The sequence below is a fragment of the Lytechinus pictus genome, chromosome 17 (assembly GCF_037042905.1).
Source record: "Lytechinus pictus isolate F3 Inbred chromosome 17, Lp3.0, whole genome shotgun sequence".
In the NCBI taxonomy this organism is placed as follows: domain Eukaryota; kingdom Metazoa; phylum Echinodermata; class Echinoidea; order Temnopleuroida; family Toxopneustidae; genus Lytechinus; species Lytechinus pictus.
The window spans coordinates 6396271-6416081 of NC_087261.1; the positions used below are offsets into that span (position 1 = coordinate 6396271).

General features: G+C 34.9%; 1 protein-coding gene across 4 annotated transcripts; it reads right to left on the reverse strand.

Moving 5' to 3' along the window:
• Positions 1-73: 73 nt before the first annotated feature.
• On the reverse strand, positions 74-18944 carry LOC129279820 (CUB and sushi domain-containing protein 3-like). 4 transcript variants are annotated; one of them, XM_064111859.1, is made up of 7 exons: positions 18589-18941; positions 17372-17749; positions 15016-15141; positions 10799-11083; positions 9477-9561; positions 5624-5910; positions 74-3796 (listed from the first exon to the last, which is right to left on the reverse strand). In XM_064111859.1, exons 1-7 carry the CDS (start codon positions 18800-18802, stop codon positions 3780-3782), a joined length of 1392 nt encoding a protein of 463 aa, XP_063967929.1. In that variant the 5' UTR covers positions 18803-18941; the 3' UTR covers positions 74-3779. The 4 variants fall into 4 exon arrangements, with proteins under 4 accessions (XP_063967929.1, XP_063967931.1, XP_063967932.1 ...); XM_064111861.1 differs by lacking the exon at positions 15016-15141; XM_064111862.1 differs by lacking the exon at positions 74-3796 and having other exon boundaries at positions 5408-5910; positions 18589-18944.
• Between the last annotated feature and the right edge of the window lie 867 nt (positions 18945-19811).

Sequence of the window (19811 nt, forward strand, 5' to 3'; positions counted from 1 at the left end):
TTTTTATACCAAATGCCATATTAGTTTATATCACGAACACGATGTGACAGAAAGGAGGAGATTGTGACAATGATTAGAGTGGATAGGCATTTTATTGTGACAATTTATTTCATATCCTTTTTAGGCACTTACAATTATTTGATCTCTGTATCACTGTACACGTAAACTTTTCATTTTGTATCCCGTTAACAATAACAAAACTACACAGCACAGTTTCATTTCACATTGCGTGACACGCCCCGAACTTTGCTAGTATCACAGAGTAAGCTTATTAACAAACTATTGAGATGTTTGCCTTTTACATAAACCATTACATTTCCAATTAAATATGTCAGGAGTTGATGACAGTGAATTCCAGAAGCGCGGTGGGTGTTGTGTATGCTGCCATCTACAGTTGAAAATAATCGCAATGTGTTGACATGCCGGTGAGGTTTCAAAAGGCGTCTTTTTATAATGATATATTATGCGTTCATCCAATCAGATCCAGGGATATAGGTAATTTATCTCACGAAATGGTTACATGAAACGCTCCTCTTTGGATTAGAGTCTATTGGTCACGAATTCAGATAAATTGTAAAGAAAATGCAGTGGAAAAAAATAGCACACCACTTTATTATCAATATAGATAATTCAATTTAATAGCGGTCTAACCAGGAAAGAACATACATGTAAAAAAACACATGCCATAAAGAAAAAAGCCTCAGAAAAATATGACCAACCTATTGTAGCGCTGACATTGCACAAGGCGGGGCAATTCCGTGAGTGAAAGTGAATGTTTGCAGTATCAAAGGTATGATGTAGACATGCGCTATTCATTATGCACATATCAATGTGATGGTTATTTGAAAGAACGAAAGCAATACTTTAGTTCGACACAATGAACCACTCTTCAAATCAGCTTGAGACTTAATCCTGAACAGAGATAAGTGATTGTGAAACTAAGCAAACTAATTTGTTTCAATATTCATATTCTTTGCCACTTGTCAATCGCCCTAAATATACACCTCTTAAAACAAGATTAATATTTTTAACATCAATATTCACTAAAACAATGGAGCGTTTTTCCCAATGTAATACATTAACATAATAATGCAAAAATATAAACTCAACTATATTCTTCATTTTTGTTACAAATCTAAAAAAAATCAACAAAATTCAATTTATAATTTTTAATCTAATCACATGAATCTCTTCAAATGAAAAGAAAATCGTCGTTACCATGATTGTCTATCGCTAAAGTCATTGACTTTGGAGATATGCTAGACACAACCCTCCCAAAAACAAATACAGAATGGATATTTCATTCTTCACCGATAAAATTAATGGTGAAATGTATAAAGGAAATTAAATACATTTCTTCTGATTTTAATTCTTCGATGATATACAAGTTTGAAAGGAATGTAATTTGAATAGAAATTCCAAATATCATGATTTTTTTTTTAAATGTTGCAAGTGATGATAAAATTTAAGTTGATTACATTCACGCAACACAAATGCTAGTTTTTTTAAATATAAATTTGGGCAATCACTTCATCTAGCCAACCATTTACATTATTATAACAATTATATAACGAAGCAATATTTCATGTATGTACAACTTCGAATAATAGATTCATAAATAAATCAATATCTGTTTCACATTAAAAAAATATTTCCTTTCTAAACATATCGATACAGCATTCATGGCATTTGGACCTGATTTGGATTCATAAGCAATGTCCCCATTTATATACTGTTAAACATACATATACATTTAAATAGTATACTAAGAGAACAAAACATTAGGTAATCTGTTAAAACGTTTGTTCCCTTTTTTCAGTCCAGCTGAAAACTTTAAAAAATCACCTTTTTTAATGTTATAAAATGTTACCATTCTATATAGATGCGTGTTAATAGATATATGACATATGAAAGCAAATAATAAAATCCATACTACAAAATATCACATTCCCTTAATAGCAGAATGATTATAAACACGTTAAAAATTAGCATGATATCGTGAATAATGAGTTGGTGTGTATGTAGCAATACGTTAACCGACAAAGACTGCATTTGCATAAATACGCAATGATGCGCATGAATTTAACCCCTTTAGTTAGATCACTAATCCAAATGAATTTTACCCAGTGGTGGCCGCACAAGCGGGGGGAGGGGGGGGGGATGGGGGATACGCCACTGAGATTTATTAAGTTGTGAAAAGAAAGAGAAATAATCGGAAAATGTGGATGAGAAAAAGGACGAAAGAATTAACTGCGAAAAAAATGAAGTCGTCTTATCCGTATCAAAATAGCAATTAACATTTCGTCGGACTGCATCATTAGGGTGTTTTCGCTCATCGGCGTAATTCAAGAACAGAGGAAATGGACCAATACCCGTCATGACAAAGAACAGCAAGAATTTTTTTCTTGAAAATGTTGGTAAATCAAAACAGATGTTTAGTCCTTGATTCTAGAAATAAAATACGATATTGCATTTCATATCTAAAACTTAGGACGAAATTGCTGTTCTGGTTCACCAATTTTCGACGAAAAATTCCCAGCTTTCCCTTGTCATTTTGACGGGCATTTTCAGTATATTTACTCTGTTCTTGATTCCTCCGTACGTCGCTTAGCAAAAACTTTAAAGTACGCCATCTACGACGAAGGCCTGATGAAACTTGCGTGCCTCGAAGAAAGTGAGATACCCAAATAAGTACTGAAGTTTTGATAAGATGCCAGTGCTTGCTTTTCATCATTTTAGGCAATTTTTCTATTACCAAAGATTACAATGTGCATGATAAAGTCACATAAGCAGAATGCTTTAAATACAAATAATTAAATTAAAAAAAGGAAATAAATAATGCTATGATGTTAAGCTGGGCCCGCTTGGAGAACAATTTTCGGAACCCTGGGTAAAATTACTATTACAATAATCGAACTGCTGTTCCAACGAAACATTGCCGTTCCATTTACAGAGGTATTTCTAACATATTATAAGATCGTTTAGAATGCAATATATGTATGTGCAATATATAATTTTGTAATCGTCTTCAATACTGATTAAAAATTTTAATAAAATATAATGAAAACTTAAAAATCATATAAAAATAGATAAGACACATCTCAAAACATCACAAAAAGTCACACATTATTATCAAAAGAATGGGATGGAGGAGGATGTTAAATGGTTATGCGAAGATGGCCAAATGAAGTTCAAGAGAGAAGATGTCTCCGGGTGAGAAGCCAGCAGGAAAGTTGCACTGAGAGGTAAATAAGGATAAAATGCAAATGGGGTGGGTAGAAATCTGCTAGGTTATATTCGGAAAATGTAAGTTGCTCTCTTAATGGTCGAGCAAGGTAAGGACAGGGAGTGAAAGAGATGGAAGGAGAGGGGGGGGGGCAAGAAATTGGGAGATAAACATTCATAGAGGGAGGGGGATATAGGTAGGTAGAAAGAAAGATGAATTGATAGACAGAGAGGGGGTGGGGTAGATAGAATTGAATGGATAGATACATGCTTTGTTAGAGGGAAAGATAGATATATAAATGAATAAATAAATAGCTAGAGAGGATAAACGGATGAGCTGATGGCTGAAAAAACACGAAACAAACATGAGTTATAATTAGAATGATCATTATTCCAAATGCTGAAGTTAATAATTCTATATTTGCTCTCCCTGAATATTTATCATGGGTACATTGTCTGGATGTTAGAGAATAATGACATAATTATTTGATGCAAGGGCTGAAAAGTATTTGCATACTAGCTTTTTTTACCGTTTGGTGGACTTTCAGACTATTCTACGGTTCCGCTGCGTCTGAAAGAAAACAAAAGACATATTTTAGTGTGTCTTTTTTATTCTTCTACAACATTGCTTTGTATATTTACTAGTTTTCCTCATTATTTAGATATTTTGCCGTTCTTATCCCTTCTCTGTATTATTAAGTTTATGTTACTCCAAACATAGCTATTCATTATTTAATTGTTTGTTTATTCGCGTATTCATTTGTTTATTTAATTATTTAATTTTTTTTATTTTCCATTTGTTCATTGATTATTTCATCAATTCATTATCATCATCATTAGTTTTCAATTATCTTTATTGTTATAATTAGGGGACATTTTATTATACGTAGAGCAATTCTTTAACTATGGACTGAGACCAGGTACTCAATAAACAACTTCATAATTATGATAAGACTAATTCTAAACATGGTACCTATTCCTTAATAGCCATTCGGATTCTAAGAGTAGTATTGGTGTAGCCCCCCCCCCCTGCGAGAACGGAGAGAGAGAGGGGGGGGGGACAGACAGACAGGAATAGAAGAGAGGGGGAGAGAGAGAGTGTGTAGTTACTGTATCTAAATGAATAGAACGTTGAATACAATATCAATAAATATCATTACTAGATTTCTAAGGCGGCTTCTGAAAAAAGGCATATGTGAAAGTTGAAAAAGTGAAACAAATGGCTGTTGTTGTTGTTATTTTGAATAGGAAAACTAGTCAGTTTTGACTATTGTTGCCTTGTTAATTTGCTTTCCTTTTTTTCAAAACAGAATGATTTCTTTGTTGAATATATATCAGTTCGAAAAGTATAAAGGAAAGAGAGGAAAGAAAAGTTCATAGGAAATCGTGCAAGAGCACCTCTCCTGCCCTGTTCTGCACGTTATCCTGACAAGCCCGCTCGAGGTGCATTTCGAGGGCGTCTCAGGAGGACAAGAATGTATTCCCTATGTCTCTCAAACGTGAGCAATATATATGTATATATATATATATATATATATATATATATATATATATATATATATATATATATATATCCTGTATATATACATATATACATGTATATATATTTGGTAACAAATATGACAACTTTTACTGAAATCACCTGAATCGATCAGGACATATTATTTCAAAATTGAATCCATTCTTCATCATGTTCATGGATTTAAATGTTCAGAGAAATAAAATGTATGCCATGATCGATGTGAAATAAATCGCGTTTGCCTTATCTTAATATCTCATAAGCGCAAATACTGCACTAAACAGTACAATTAATATCATCATACCAGTGGGTATATTGATATAAAATACACATAATATTAAAAAAGTACGACAATCTTCAGCCCTCTTGTTGGTGATATCTATTTTCATTTTTTAGAGAAAATATCTCATGGCATTTATCAATGCATTTGGACGAAAATTCAGCAACATGTTAGGCAAATACAATGTCTATAACATCATGACAATTACTAAAGAAACATGGTCATCATATTAGAGGAGCATATCTTCATTTTCATAATCAAACAATTTTGGCAATACCATGCAATTTCATTTCTATAATACACATATAAAAATAACTTGGCAGGATGAACCCTGTTTTAAAAATCAAATTCAATCCATCTTTATTTCAGAAATGTAAGATGATTTTCCCCCAAATATAGGCCTATATCTTGACTTCGTCTATAATTAGGCACCATTTGGTTATCAATTAATGTCCTCTATGACGTCATCGTTTACAAAGGCGTGGCTACTTGGTTGTTAGGGTCTGTGTAATAGGCATCGCTAACTCCATTGCTTTGATTCTGCGGTAAAGTAGCCCATGAAACCCTGTGGTCGTCCGGCTTAAAACTTGTTACGCTACCTTGTCTGTTTTTGTTCACTACCGCGTAGGTCGCGTCCTCCGTTCCGTTGTCAGGGAGGAAGATCGAGGAATCCTTCCCATCAGGTGGAGCCCTGTCGACCTCGTCATTCTCCATGGCGTAGTCGGATACACCGATGTCGTATGTCTGCCTGTCACCGTAGTCGTTCTCCTGCACGAAACCACGTCGCGCCGTCTCGGCCTCCTCGTCTTCCTCGAATGCGGGGTTTCCAAAACTGGCTCCCAGGGCCGGGTCAAAGGGTATCTTCTTCGTCTTTTGTTTTCCTTTCCTGCGTTTATAATGAGAGCAAACGTTAAATTACCTTATTTTGTTTATATACCATGTATACACTGAACAAAAATTATTACTTATATTTTTTAGACTACCAATAGCCACACGGACATTCGCATAGAAATATTACAAATGATATCAGTCTTACAAATTAGTATTTGTTATTCTTTTTTTACTCTACATTTTAAAAAGCAATTACATGTTAGTTTTTAATCCAAAGAAATGCCGTTATCATTACATGCAATATTCAATGCCTGATTGCAAGCGAACTGCAATCTGGAAATTCAAATGGGTTTTCTCTCGAAGGGGCAACCAGAACCAGGAAATATAACTTAGGCCCATATTTATTAGTAAATATATCGGTTACAGTCGTACTTCTTATGAGAGTTGATAAAAACCATATAGTGCAAATGGAGATTTCATTGATAAAAATGAAACTAACGCTGCATAGAAGAAAGAGCTTTTGATAATCAAAAACATGCAAAAGGGGCACTATTGAAGAGGGTTAAAAATGCGACTTACCGGAAAGTGAAGGGCATTCATTAAAATATAGAAAGTATGGTCATACAAAATAAGTCAAAGTGGGCACTGTGCTTTTGCGTAACCATGAAAACCGCCATAAAAATCTTACTAAAATGCTGGTGACGAAAATGCAATTAAGAAACATGCAATAAACATGATTACGGACATGTCAACACAAAATAAAACTATAAAAGTATGAAATCTGAAAACGCATGCGGTGGTCTAAAGGCTTCAAGGGATTGGGATACAATCATCCCTTGAATTTATTTCTAAGAATGCATCTTGTTCCAAAATGAATGTCAATATGTATCATGTCTGGATTAAGATGCAACAAACCCACTCACGAGCTGATTCGTCAACGCCTAAAACAAAATTATTAGATGTTAAAATGGTATTGAAATTTAGCCCTGGTCTATAGTGTTATTCGTGACATTACTATCCTCTCTCTATAAATTATCTTCAGGAATGTAATATGAGAGACACACACATAAAACATTATTTAAAACTATAATACGTTTGAATCTTGATGGATAAAATAAGGGAAATAAAAGTAAGATAGACTAAAAACACCTCCTTTCATGATATATACGCATATCGATTGTTGATATAATATTATGCATTTCCAAGATCGCAATATCATAATCATCATTATCACTTTAAGTAGAGAATGGGGAAATCGTTTTACAGCTAGTTATCGTGCAATAGTTTATGGAAATTGAAAATGATATTTAAAAAGTTATCATCTGGTGATTGATTGGTGTGCAAACATTCTAATTATATGAGTCACATGTGACCAAGTCGCCAAGACGTACATATCAAAGTACGACACTGATCATTAGGACAACACGAACAATTTCGCAGAGTTTTATAGAAATGTATTAAGCAAAGTGAACATGAATAGTTTTAAAGCTGGACATTTTATTCTATTTGCAAACATAGAACTATAAGCATGCAGAACGTTCACAGCACGTAGTGTCACGACTTGCAAACGAATAACACTACACTTTTGACAACGTTTGGAGCGAAGGATTTAAAGAAAGAGTAACTTCTGACTAATAATTGGAAAAAAAATAAAGATAAACTTCTGAACGTGGTGCTTTACATTCATGTTATTATTTCCTGCATACTTTTTCTCCCTCGTTGGTTTTCCTCTCCTTGAGATTTGACGAAATAAAACCAAGAAAAAAATATGAACATAAATTCAACAATCAGTAAATAATACATTACATACATTGCGAGGGTAAAAGTCTATTCCTAAATACATAATGCTCATAAAATATTATGGAAAAAAGGAGAAAGACACCTGGCACTGTCAAAATGTTAATTCTCACAGATTGGGCCATATATCTTCATGATTACTAAGCCGTTAACGAGTTAACAAGAATAAGAAAATGCGGTGAAATAAAAAAAGGGGGGAAAGGGGAGAGGAATCGAATCCTGTACCAAGAACCCCTTTGATAACAACATGCATCCATTAGGTTGCCACATTGCACCTGCACCATCACCACCCCATAGAAGCAACATTACCAACCATGCAATAGTGGCTTCACCAAAGCACCGATAACTTGAAACTATTCTTATTCATAAATTGGTAATCGGCTGGTTGCGCCACGACCATGAATGATTGAATATATGCACCTCTCCCCCTATCAAAATGGGCATCCAATATGCTTTTCACACTGCACTTTTTGTCCTAAATTGGTGGGGCTAAGGGGGGGGGGGGGTCTTAGCCCCACCAATTTTCCGGGGTTAAGCTTAGCCCACTTCGTTTTCACACTTAGCAAAGTGGGCTAGCACGGTAAATAGTACGGTACTATCTGGCCCTGCAAAAAAGCAGGGTTAGCCGGCTTATTGTGGTGCTAGCACCACAATTGCGGTGCTAAGAGATGCAGTGTGAAACGAAACAGGGCTAAGCAAAAGCGGGGCTAAGCATTAGCCAATCACAGAAGTCGAAATTGCACGTTAATCGCGCTCTGTATTGTAAAATCATCAATATTTATGAGCTGTGTGATTGCCCGGGGTTAAGGCGTTAACCCCGGCTAAGCAATAGTACGGGGTTAAGAAAGACAGTGTGAATCGAAAAAAAGATAGTATGGGGTTAAGGATAGTCCGGGTTAAGGATAGTATGGTGTTAAGGAAATGCAGTGTGAAAAGCATAGAATAAGTATCATTTAAACAATGACGCATGCCCCTTCTATTCAGGTAGCGCTTTTACCATTATACACCATTAAAGTTTTAGTCGTGGGTACACTCCCGCTACTTACACCATCAATTTATGCCGGACCTACTCTTAACGATGGTTTGCTATCAAGGTGAAATGATGCATAAAGTGGTATGTTTAAGATGAGAATACGGGTTATGATCACTTGAAGATAAAAAGGTTAATTTTTAAACTAAGATGAGATGAGATAATATGAGATAAGATAAGATCTGATATGAAGAGAGGACGAGATTAAATGAATTGAAGTAATATGAGGTAAAATAGTATAAGATCAAAGTAAGTACGGACCTAATAGACCAAATGAAATTAGATGAATTAAGATCAAATAAGATGAGACAATCATATCTAAGTTCAATTATAAACAGTATTAACAACCCACTTCCTAAACATTTTGGTAGGTAAACATGTTGGTGAATCAAAGCCAAGTGACTCAAATGTCACAATAGCTTGATGAAGTGTGCTACTGTAATGTGTGTGTTATATATTCATTTATTATGTCGACATACTGTATTAATATCAGTACCTAATATCAAAGCCATGTAGTAAAAACAAAGCAACCCAACCAATAAGACAATTCGCTGAATCTAAATTTGATTGCATTTTTTTATCGTGATCTATTTCTGAACAAAGCTTTAATATAAATCGAGAGCAATTTTCAAATAAGATAGAAACTGCAGCATGGTTAACGAATTACGTTTTTATTCTCGATTAAGAAAACGGTATGCCCTCTTAGTTCATTTTAAAGTAAAGTATTATAATTAAGTGGGTAGAATTAGTGAAATTAGCTAAATCAAAAGTGATTTTAAGAAGTCTTGTATTACCTTGAGCAATAAACGGATACGACAACGATAATGAGGATGATCACGAGGAAACCAGCTACTACTCCAACGATGATTGGTACGAGATCTGAGGTATGGTAGATGGGAAAAATACGAAAATGCTATTTTATGCCACTTGAATTAACGTGAATCCCAAAACCATTAAATTCTGACTTATTACAACGATAACATGCGATTTCAACATATCGATTTTAAGGTACATGAGGTTTCCTATTATCTATTCATTTTTTTACCATTGTCGCGGAGTAAGACCTATTAAAAAAATCAATATTGATTATACAATATTATCATAACAATTGTGAACATGAGAAAATGATAGACAAAGCAAATAAAAGAAATAAGTCATTCATTCAGTCATTCATGTAATATGTGTCGAGGACCGTTCCTGTTACAGAATAAAATAAATAACATAATAATCGTAGCTATAGGACGATAGAGATTAAAGTTGAAATCTGAAACGATTCATGAAGTTTTTTTCTTACATAACTGAACTCGGTTTCTTTAAATACGCTCGGTTCATTATTCATACAGTTTATTATTCTAAAGGCTAGTTATTCCGAAAACACACAAATCGTCTACCACGACCAAGATGATCGTTAGTCCGAACATTTGTGACATTGTTCCCAAGGCTTTATACGCCAACAATAAAATAAGGTAAAGTTCCGAAGGCTTGTTGGTCCGAAAAATAGAATAAGGTTCGCCTTTACGAAATTAGGGAGTTTTCGCACGGGATAGAGAACACTTTCAATAATATAGAAAATGCATTGTCAAATGTTCATGACAAAGAGCAACCAATAAGTCTTTGTGAATCAGTACAGCAAGATAATATTGGACTCTGGACAAACGACTCATTTGCAATTTTTCGTCAGCTCCGAAACTTTGAGCGAAACTGCTGTTCCGGTTCACCAATTTTCGAGAAAAACCTCCCACTTGTTCATTGTAATTTGATGGGCATTTTCAACATCAACATATTTTTCTAGGTTTTTGAAGCGTTTCGCGTCTCGGTGCGAATACACACTATCATCAATAATGAATCACAATAATCTTGTCTCAGTTTCGGACAAGCGATCAGTCGAAATCATGGGAAAAGGGAACTTTATTTGTTTTTTTATTAACCAACCCTTGGAAGACATAACCTAATTTTATTTTCGGATAAACAAATCTTCGGAATAATGAATCTTTCAGACTAATAAACCTTCGGAATATCGATCCTTTGGATTATTCAAATATTCGGAATAACGAGCTGTAACCGGATCTCTGACATAAATCTCTGGTATAAAGCCCAACACAAAACAATTTCATACCTATATCATCGCCTGTGTTTGCACCCCTGTCGACAGGTGTCGACCCACCACTACCATCTGTAACAATGGGTGTGGATGGGTCTTGCCCGCCAGGTGATGACGTCATCGTGATCGGCTGTCTGGGTGTGCTGTCGTCAGTCATTGATGACGACGGGCTCGATGATGAGGCACTTGGTGAGGACGATGTCGAGGTGGCTTGGTCTGTCGACGCGGATGCTGTTGAGACGGACATTGTGGTCGAGGCTGTTGAGACGGACATTGTGGTCGAGTCTGTTGTTGGGGGCCCTGAGAAAGAGATAGAAATATGTCAAATGGCTTGCTTTGGTCAGGTAAAATGATGAATTGAAGTATGGCAGGTTACTACTATAAATTTAGGAAAAGAAATGAAGGAATCGATAGAGAAAGAGAAACAGACCTACAGTCTATCCACAATAAAAATGTGTGGTGATATCTTCGTAACACTGTTAATCTTTAGCACTTTAACATATTCCGTTGAGAGAACACATTGTGAGCACTCACACTGTCATGACTATACAGGTGTCCACGATGTGGGATTTCATTTTTTATTTATTCATTGATAATAATAATAATAATAATAATGATAATAATAAACAATACTACTAATAATAGGCATTTATATAGCGCCATCTATCTAGAAATATTCTATTCCGAGGCGCACAAGAAAAGAAAGAATGAAAAAGTTTGGATGAGTGTCAAAGTGCCAATAACTAATACTGTTATAATAGATAAGACTTCAGTTTAGATTTGAAGGTCTCCAGTGATGGTATAAGTCTTAAATTTAACGGCAAATTATTCAAGAGAGAAGGTGCTGAGGCAGAGAAAGCTCGCGAACCATATGCTACACGTGTCTTTGGAGTCTTAATAAGTTACTGGTGTGATGATCTTGATTCAGTCCATTAATGAATGACTGAATCTTAATTTCATTTCAATTCCGACAACAGCAACAGTAAATCATTGCATTACAAGTAAATAGCAAAGAACAAAAAGTGAAAAAAAATACAGAATAATATATACATGTATTACATTATTAAGGAACATTGCAACCATAGGTGAGATAAGATGAAAAAGAAGCTTAGGTTGTGCATGGGCCACAGGCCACCAAAATGTTATAAAATTACATAATCATAATCAATCGTTAAACTAAAGCATATAAAAACGATAACAAAAAACAAAAAAGTAAGAAAAAAAAGGGGGGAGATACAAAGTAAGATTCAAGTACACTGAAAAAAACTCAGGTGTTAATTTAACACCAGCCCGGAATCTATAATATTATATGTCCACACCAGAGAAGTGTTAAACAACACCAGTTTGGTTTTTATGTGTCCAACCAACTTTGTGTATTTCTTTTAGGCATTTTTAGTTATCCAGTGTGATGAAAATTGTGCCCATTCTAAAGTAATTGCTGCTTATTTGTAACCTTACTGGACAATATGTTTCCCGCATTTGGGTAAAATACTGCCCCGAATCGGTTGGACACATAATTACCCTCATGGTGGTAAAAAATTTACCCGATATATTTTTTTCAGTGTTGAGCATTTTAAGATTGAATTCGCGCCTTAGAAATAATATGTATTATTATTGTTGATAATCAAAAAAGCAAAGGCAAATAAAATGGAGAACAGAGTAAACAATAGAAACCAAGTTTCGAATAAGGGAGTAGACTAAAACGAGAGAAAACAGAGCAGTTTTGCAATAATACTATTTCTGAAATAATGACGTCAAAGCAACAGGCAAGCACATAGAAATTACATTTCCTTTATATATCCAAGCACATGGTATCCCCGTACAATCCAGCAAACGAAAGAAACGGTAAAATATCAAGGAAAAAAAGAAGCGGGACAAAGGTAAGAAATTATATGCAAGCCAATTATGCGTGCAGGGTAGCGTTATTAACAGCAATAGATGTTGAATACATTCATAAAAAGGGGTAAACCCTGGCTTCGTGATCATGTTGCAATTCATTAGGTGCAATTTATCGTTCACACGCCTTCTCTACAAAACAACCTCGAATAATCACTTCTAATGAACCCTTTTTACGATACAAGCCATTTTACCCTGTTGTTTATGGCACACTGGAAAGTCAAAGTTGAAATATATTGTATTTCTAGAGCGCTTCAATATTGTGATCACTTCGCAATGATAATTATAATCAAACTAAAAGTACTATAAAACAAACATTACACTGAAAATCTAACTAAAATTGGAGTAGGCCTGGAAGCGTTTCATGTAAGGACTCGTCGGACACTTTATCTGACAGTTACTATAGTAACGCCAGATTTCAACCAATCAAAATCAAGGAAAGTTGTCAGATATGGGGGGCGTTTCATGAAAGGATTTTATCCGACATATCCTGTTTTATCCGACAATTACCATAGCAACAGTACCTCTCAGCCAATCAGAATCAAGGAAAGTTGTCAGATCTGACAACTTGTCAGACAAAAATGTTGATGAAACGCTCCCCTGAAAACTTGTCGGACAACTAATATTGATGAAACCCCCTCCTACTGTAAGGCAATTCCAATTTTGGCTCATCTTACGAAATATATAATTTAGATAATTTATGGTATTCAAGATGATGTAATATGTATGTAATCGCGTGTATGATTTGTATGAATTTTCTAATGAAACGTAAATCTAATAAATGTGTAGTTTCATTATCTCGAAATGAACTCCCTTCCTTTTTCCAAAATCTTTAGAAGTTATTACACCAATACATTGGCAATATAATTAAACCTCTTCAGGCATATTGATACGGTATACAGACCAACGCGACAATTGCTGCGATTTCTGCAAGTAATTTGATCATGATAACTTCACAAACTCACATCGCTGAACATCGAAAAGCTTAGACCGAGAATAATACATGGCGTTATATTTTGAAGAAAATGAAAGACTTAATGCATATCATAATCAATCATAAAGGGCAGGAAATACAAGCTTTGCAGAAAATTATTTCTGGATAGCGAGCATCTGGGGAGAAATGCTCCGCGGCAAGGGAAGATTTGAAATTCTTATGAGACTTTTTGTTGTCGCCATGGCAACGAGGTGAGCTGATGCGGAAGCTGACCCAAGTGAAGAGCTTATTAAGCAATCGGGCATATGAGATGGATATTGACACGTTGTAATACTGCAGTAGGATTGGGAATGCCAGCGAGGGTGTGAGGTTCTTGATATCATTACTCTCACGAAGGAAAAAAAGAGAAGTTGAAAGAGGAGGAGAATAAGAAAAAGCAGGAGAAAATGGAAAGGGTGAATGAAAAGAGGTAGAAAATACAAACTGGAACTGCTGTATGGTGATAGAGTGTAAGAGATGATGGAGAGAGTAAAGGCAGATATCAAGATGGTGAGGAGGAGAAAGAAAGATAAAAGGGAGAGAGATAGTAGAAGGGGGAAGATCAGGGCCCCGTCTTACAAAGAGTTAAGTTGTTCCAATCAATCGTAACTCTATGGAAATCCATCAGTGTCATATTTTTTTTTCTACAGGAAATTTGCTCAATGTCCTTTGTAAATAATGAGAAGCACAGTGAATTTTCAAGAAAACAGATAACAATGAATGCATGAATATACATCATGCTAGAAAATGTTTTGAACATACATGCATAATAGATGTTGACGTTGCTGGCCGTCCATAGTTGCGATTGATCGGATCAATCGCAACTCTTTGTAAGACAGGGCACAGTTTATACATTGACTGAACAACTATTTGGAATTGGTTTAGGATAAAGGGTATAACTGACATCAAGGAAGCGGGGGAGGGGTGAGAACCCCATCAATTGTATTTTACTAACATGCAATGTGTATTTTGTATTTTGGCAAAAAGGGGTGCATAATATACGTGTAAAGATAGAAAGGATACGCGGTACATTCGAATACGCATTTGACTTTATTATATAAACAACAAATTTCATCATTCAGCTACTTAGGAAATTGATGGATTATGCAACAGCAACAACAACGAAAACAACATTTAGCAAAGAAGGTTAAGTTAGGTTGGAAACATTTTCTAGCATTAAAAGAACAAAAAAATGTTTTATGAAAGTTAAAAAAGGGAAAAAAGTAAACCTCGTCCAAAGCGACCTGAATTTTGCATTTTGCATAATTATGTTATTTTTTGCCAACAAAGTTCAGTGCTGCTTTGAGAGGGTGCAAGCAAGCCAGAACCTCTTTGACAAACACCGCAAAATTCATCATAATACCTCCTGATGTTGTTGTTTCAATTGTTGAGGAAGAATCATTTACAGATTCGGTTGTTGAAACAGTTGTTGAAACAGTTGTAGCTGCAATATTAGTGGTTGTAGATCCATTAGTTGGTGGCGGGGTTTCTGGATGAGCCGTCGAAGGAATATATCGTTACCGAAACATATACGTTATGTTATGGAAATGTGATGGTTGATGATAATCATGAAAAGATAAAATGATAGAATGAGAGTAATGCCAATTAATAACAATGATTATGACATATCATACTAGTAACGGATGTTACCATCATTACCACTATCAGTGTTACAATGTCAAAATGCACTTTTAAAATCATAAAAAAATGATGATAAAAATGTATGTTAGATCTAAGCTAATCAAAAAAGTTAGTAGAGAAAGAAAAGTTAATAATCACTGAGTTAATATGATTATAATATTATGATAATTACAGCACTATAATATGATCATGATCTAACATTTTTTAAAATATATATTGGTGTCAGGGTAACTTGTTAAGTACTTGGAACAGGACATCCATGTACTGAAGCTTTTCGAGATGCACTCATCTTACTTTGATGAATGTATATCGAAATAAAAGCATATCGGGTTAGATGGTGTGAATTGACAGGGCAAGCAACTACATCTATCTACCAGTTTTACTTATATTATTCATGAGGATGTGTATATTTCATTTGTTCAGATCAGAAAAGGAAAGCCCCGACCCCGTGTTCATTCCAATATGAACACAATTGCAGTAATCTATTTCAAACGTTCCCTGTGCCAGAAAGAAGAATACCAAATCATTTTCCTTATTCCAATGCCATGGTTAATGCTATTAATCATACATGATTTCTCAGATTTTGATCGTTTAAAACAGGATTTATCTTATTTGTAAGTATATATTTCATCAGAACATTATAGATCTCTCTTAAATGATTAATACATTCAGTAATGCTATCAACCAACATGGAGCAATGTGTTGACTCTTCATCTTAATATGCAGTAGCAACTTTGGTAATTTCGACACACATCTAATATACCTCTCTCATACCATATCCTTCTAAATTATTGACAGAAAGGGTATCTTCAGGATGATATTAAATGTTAGTATATACCTGTCGCCGTATTTTGACGAGTACTACTACCATCGCCTCCATTTGTAGATGAATACACTGGCGTGGTCGAGAGCGACATCGTTGTGGAAGTCGAGGTGATGGTTGATTGTGTTGTTGTTGAAACCGTTGTTGACGGTGCTTATTAGTTGAATGGTTAGTAGATATACATACAAATAAATGGATTAGTTTGATTAATTGCGATGGTTATTGATGGCTAGATGATAATGAACAGCTATATGATTTTTGTTAAAGTATAATGATAAAATGAATGTGGTAAAACTAATTGAACTATCATGGCTACGATCAAATAATGTTCAGTTTGTGTCTAATATCACCCCGAATATCACAAAGGGAATCCGAGTTCATTTGCTCGAATATGGCCCACCCCCCAAAAAAAGAAAAAAAATCTCATGTCTTGGAAATCCGGAAGATTCAGAATACATATAAATGTATTGCATTTTTAAAAAGACTGATCATATCTTTTCATCCCTCAATAGACAACGTCTTTTACCATTTACCAATATGTCTGCATTACATCCTCCCTTTCAACCGTTGGCGACCATGTAAGTTTTATGATTTTATGGAAAAAATAACCAGTACCCTTTCTTTTAGTATCGTGGCCGAACAGTTTGATTTGGATTATGAAAACGAAATATCTGTGACTGATATTGAGTTGAAATGTTAGATCAGTCCCATCTTAAAAAAAAAAGATCTTACATCGTGGAAACATTGTTATTAACCATGGTAACAGGGCTTGTAGCCAATCGAAATGAATGTTTCCATTTATCCCTTTGCAAATATTCATCACATTCCTTAATATTTATAATAATGATTCAGGCTACGTAACTGACTGTGAATCTATATTTTTTACTATAGCATATTAGGATAAAAGGACGGTTGAAACAATAATGTTAGAAAATTACATTATATGGATGTTGTCGTGAAACGGGGCGTTGATGACATTTGAACGGCACTTTGATTCCATTGCAAAGTAACTATGTCAATGAGATTAATATCATTGTGTTATAGTCTGTCAAATTTGTAGTCTGGATAACTCTTCTACTAAAATTAATGTATGAGTTCGATTACTAAATATTTATATTTAGTGGAAGATTTATCCAGATTGATAAATTTTGTTTGAGAAGAATGTTAATGTCAGTCAAACTATCAGATAGTGTGAAATCCTGGATATTGGGTGGTTAGCATTAGGTCAGGTTGTAGAGGTGTGAAATAAACTTACCAGGACAATCCGGGACAACGGTCTCCCAGTCACCAAAGTAACCACATGTCAATGTTTGATTCGTCCTCGAAGGATCCATATCACAATCAAAGAAGACTTCATCATCGACTGCGTAGCTGTCATTCAATGTCTGCCATGAGCTGAAACTAGCATGTATGGGTGCAGTGGGCGTGGAACACCTGACCGTACAGGTAGGAGGAGGGTTTGTCCAGTTCCCGGATGCAGTACACGTGATAGAAGCGGCGCCATCCTTGATACTTGGTGGTGGACAGACAGTGGCGAAGTCGATGACGTCACTCGCGTTGTATAAAGAACTATCCTGCTGCGATTGGTCACCGTTTAAAACGTATCCTGGATTAAAACAGTCCGATGGTGATTCTGTTGACAAAAATGAATGCAAATTAGATCAAATTGCTGTGAGAACCAAATCTTTTTTCTTCGTCAGAATAGGCACTCTCCGATGATAATACCACCACAATGGCATATATGGAGAGATTGAAAATGATAACCCCATCTGCTAATAAATTCAAACAATCACTTCTCCTATCAACAATCCACATGAAGAAATACTAAAATCTACTTCACAATCGGTTCCCAGTGTCCAGGACTGTTGTAAAAATATTCAGGAAACGATTGATTTGAAGGGCTCTCCTTGTAATTATTTCGCCTTCAAATATTATGCCATTAAAATTCACAAAAACAAAATGCAACCGCAATGTATGTTTTATCAATTAATGACGGCATTACAACATTATAGACATAGTATTATTTAAATAAAATCAAATTAAAAAAATATGAATAACGCATTGTCTTTCAAATTGGTCGCTATTGAAGTTGGTTCATAATAGTCATTATTAATAAAATGGCTAGTGTTAAAAACAATTTCATGATATTACACAATTAAAATTTAGGTAAAAGTGCTCCATGAGGGAAATTATGTTTCTAACCAACAATTGATATTTTTGGGGGGCATTTTCATTCATCCAGTGTGAATTTTTTTTTTGCCCATTCTAAAGAAATTGCTGCTTATTTTTTAACCTTACTGGACAATATGCTTTCCGCATTGGGTAAAATACTGCCCAAAATTGGTTGGACACATAATTACTCACGTGGTTGTAAAAATTTTAACCAATATCTTTAGACGGTATGTTATCATTGTATCTCCATTAATTTTAATCTATAATCCGTTCCCTTTCACCACAGCATTATTGTCTCACCATTTATTTGATAGACGCTAGCTTGAAAATCTGCTCCACACATTTGAGTTGAATTTCCTGAACAATTTCTGTTGCATGTATCATTGCCATCTGGTTGACCCAGAACATTATAAGGTGCAAAGAATCCACCACAAAGGCACTGTGTGCCTGCTTGAAGTCCAAAGTATCTCATGTTCTGATCAGCACAAATATCTCTGCATAGTTCAATTGTCATCTCTTGAGATTGACAGTACTGAGCTTGTGGTCCACATGTATTCTGACATGTATCGTAAGGGTATATATCTCTTTCACAGTAAATCAGATCAGGAAGGGATTCTCTTCTGTTATTATCATAGAAACATCCAAGATAGGTGTAATCTGGAGAATGACAGAATAAACAAAAGAAATCGACATAACATTGTGATTCAACAGCGAGAACCAATAACCAATTAAACTTACTATTAAGATAGAAAGAGAGAGAGAGAGGGCATACATATTATTATTATTATCATCATTATTATTATTGAAATTATTCTTTATGTCATGCAACTATCTAGGCCAGTTTGATAACCTTTTTTTACTTGATTTAAACTAGTGACTTGAATTCATATTTATAATTTTGTACACATGATAAATATAAGAGCGCACTCTGCAATAATACCAAGCACCCGTAGAATGAGGACATGTTCAAATATGTGTACATGTACTGTACATGAAGCTAGAGTAAAGCGCCGGTTACAAATGCCAAGGATGACATAAAATGCTGCATGAGCGATTTTCAGATCATTTCACAATAAGTTCTTACAAAAACGTTCGTAGCCGGGTTCGAAAATTGGTCGGTGGTCTTGTCCAAATTTGTCAACACTGTTCATCTTTGTGCGAAACCGCATTCGACATGATCGTAAGACATCGTACGAACGTCATGAGAACTTCGCAAGAACCACGCAAGTTCGTGGAAAGCTCCCTACACTATTAGAAACGTTATCCTTAAAATAAAAGAAGTTCCTGCAGCAGAGTCTCGAGAACACCTGTAATCTTACCAGATTGCGTAATCTTACAGAAAATTGGTATTTGGTGTATGGAACCTGCAAATTTCCTTTAAGGAAACACCCTTTTCCCTTTTTTAAACAGACCTGTTCTGTTAAATTGCAGAAAAAAATCCTGTTTTATGAATTTACAGAATGATTATGTTATTGCTTTCTGCAAAATCTTCTGTTTTTTTCTGTAAAATCAGTTTTTTTTTT

What these genes read in the sequence shown, in the direction of transcription:
- LOC129279820 (XM_064111862.1), bottom strand. Translation starts at nt 18,802, where the DNA reads ATGACAATTGAACTATGCAGAGATATTTGTGCTGATCAGAACATGAGA. An exon ending in TAGCGTCTATCAAATAAATG is followed by an intron (nt 17,750 to 18,588) that starts GTGAGACAATAA and finishes TTTTGTCAACAG; the next exon opens with AATCACCATCGGACTGTTTT. An exon ending in GTATCCGTTTATTGCTCAAG is followed by an intron (nt 5,911 to 9,476) that starts GTAATACAAGAC and finishes TTATAAACGCAG; the next exon opens with GAAAGGAAAACAAAAGACGA.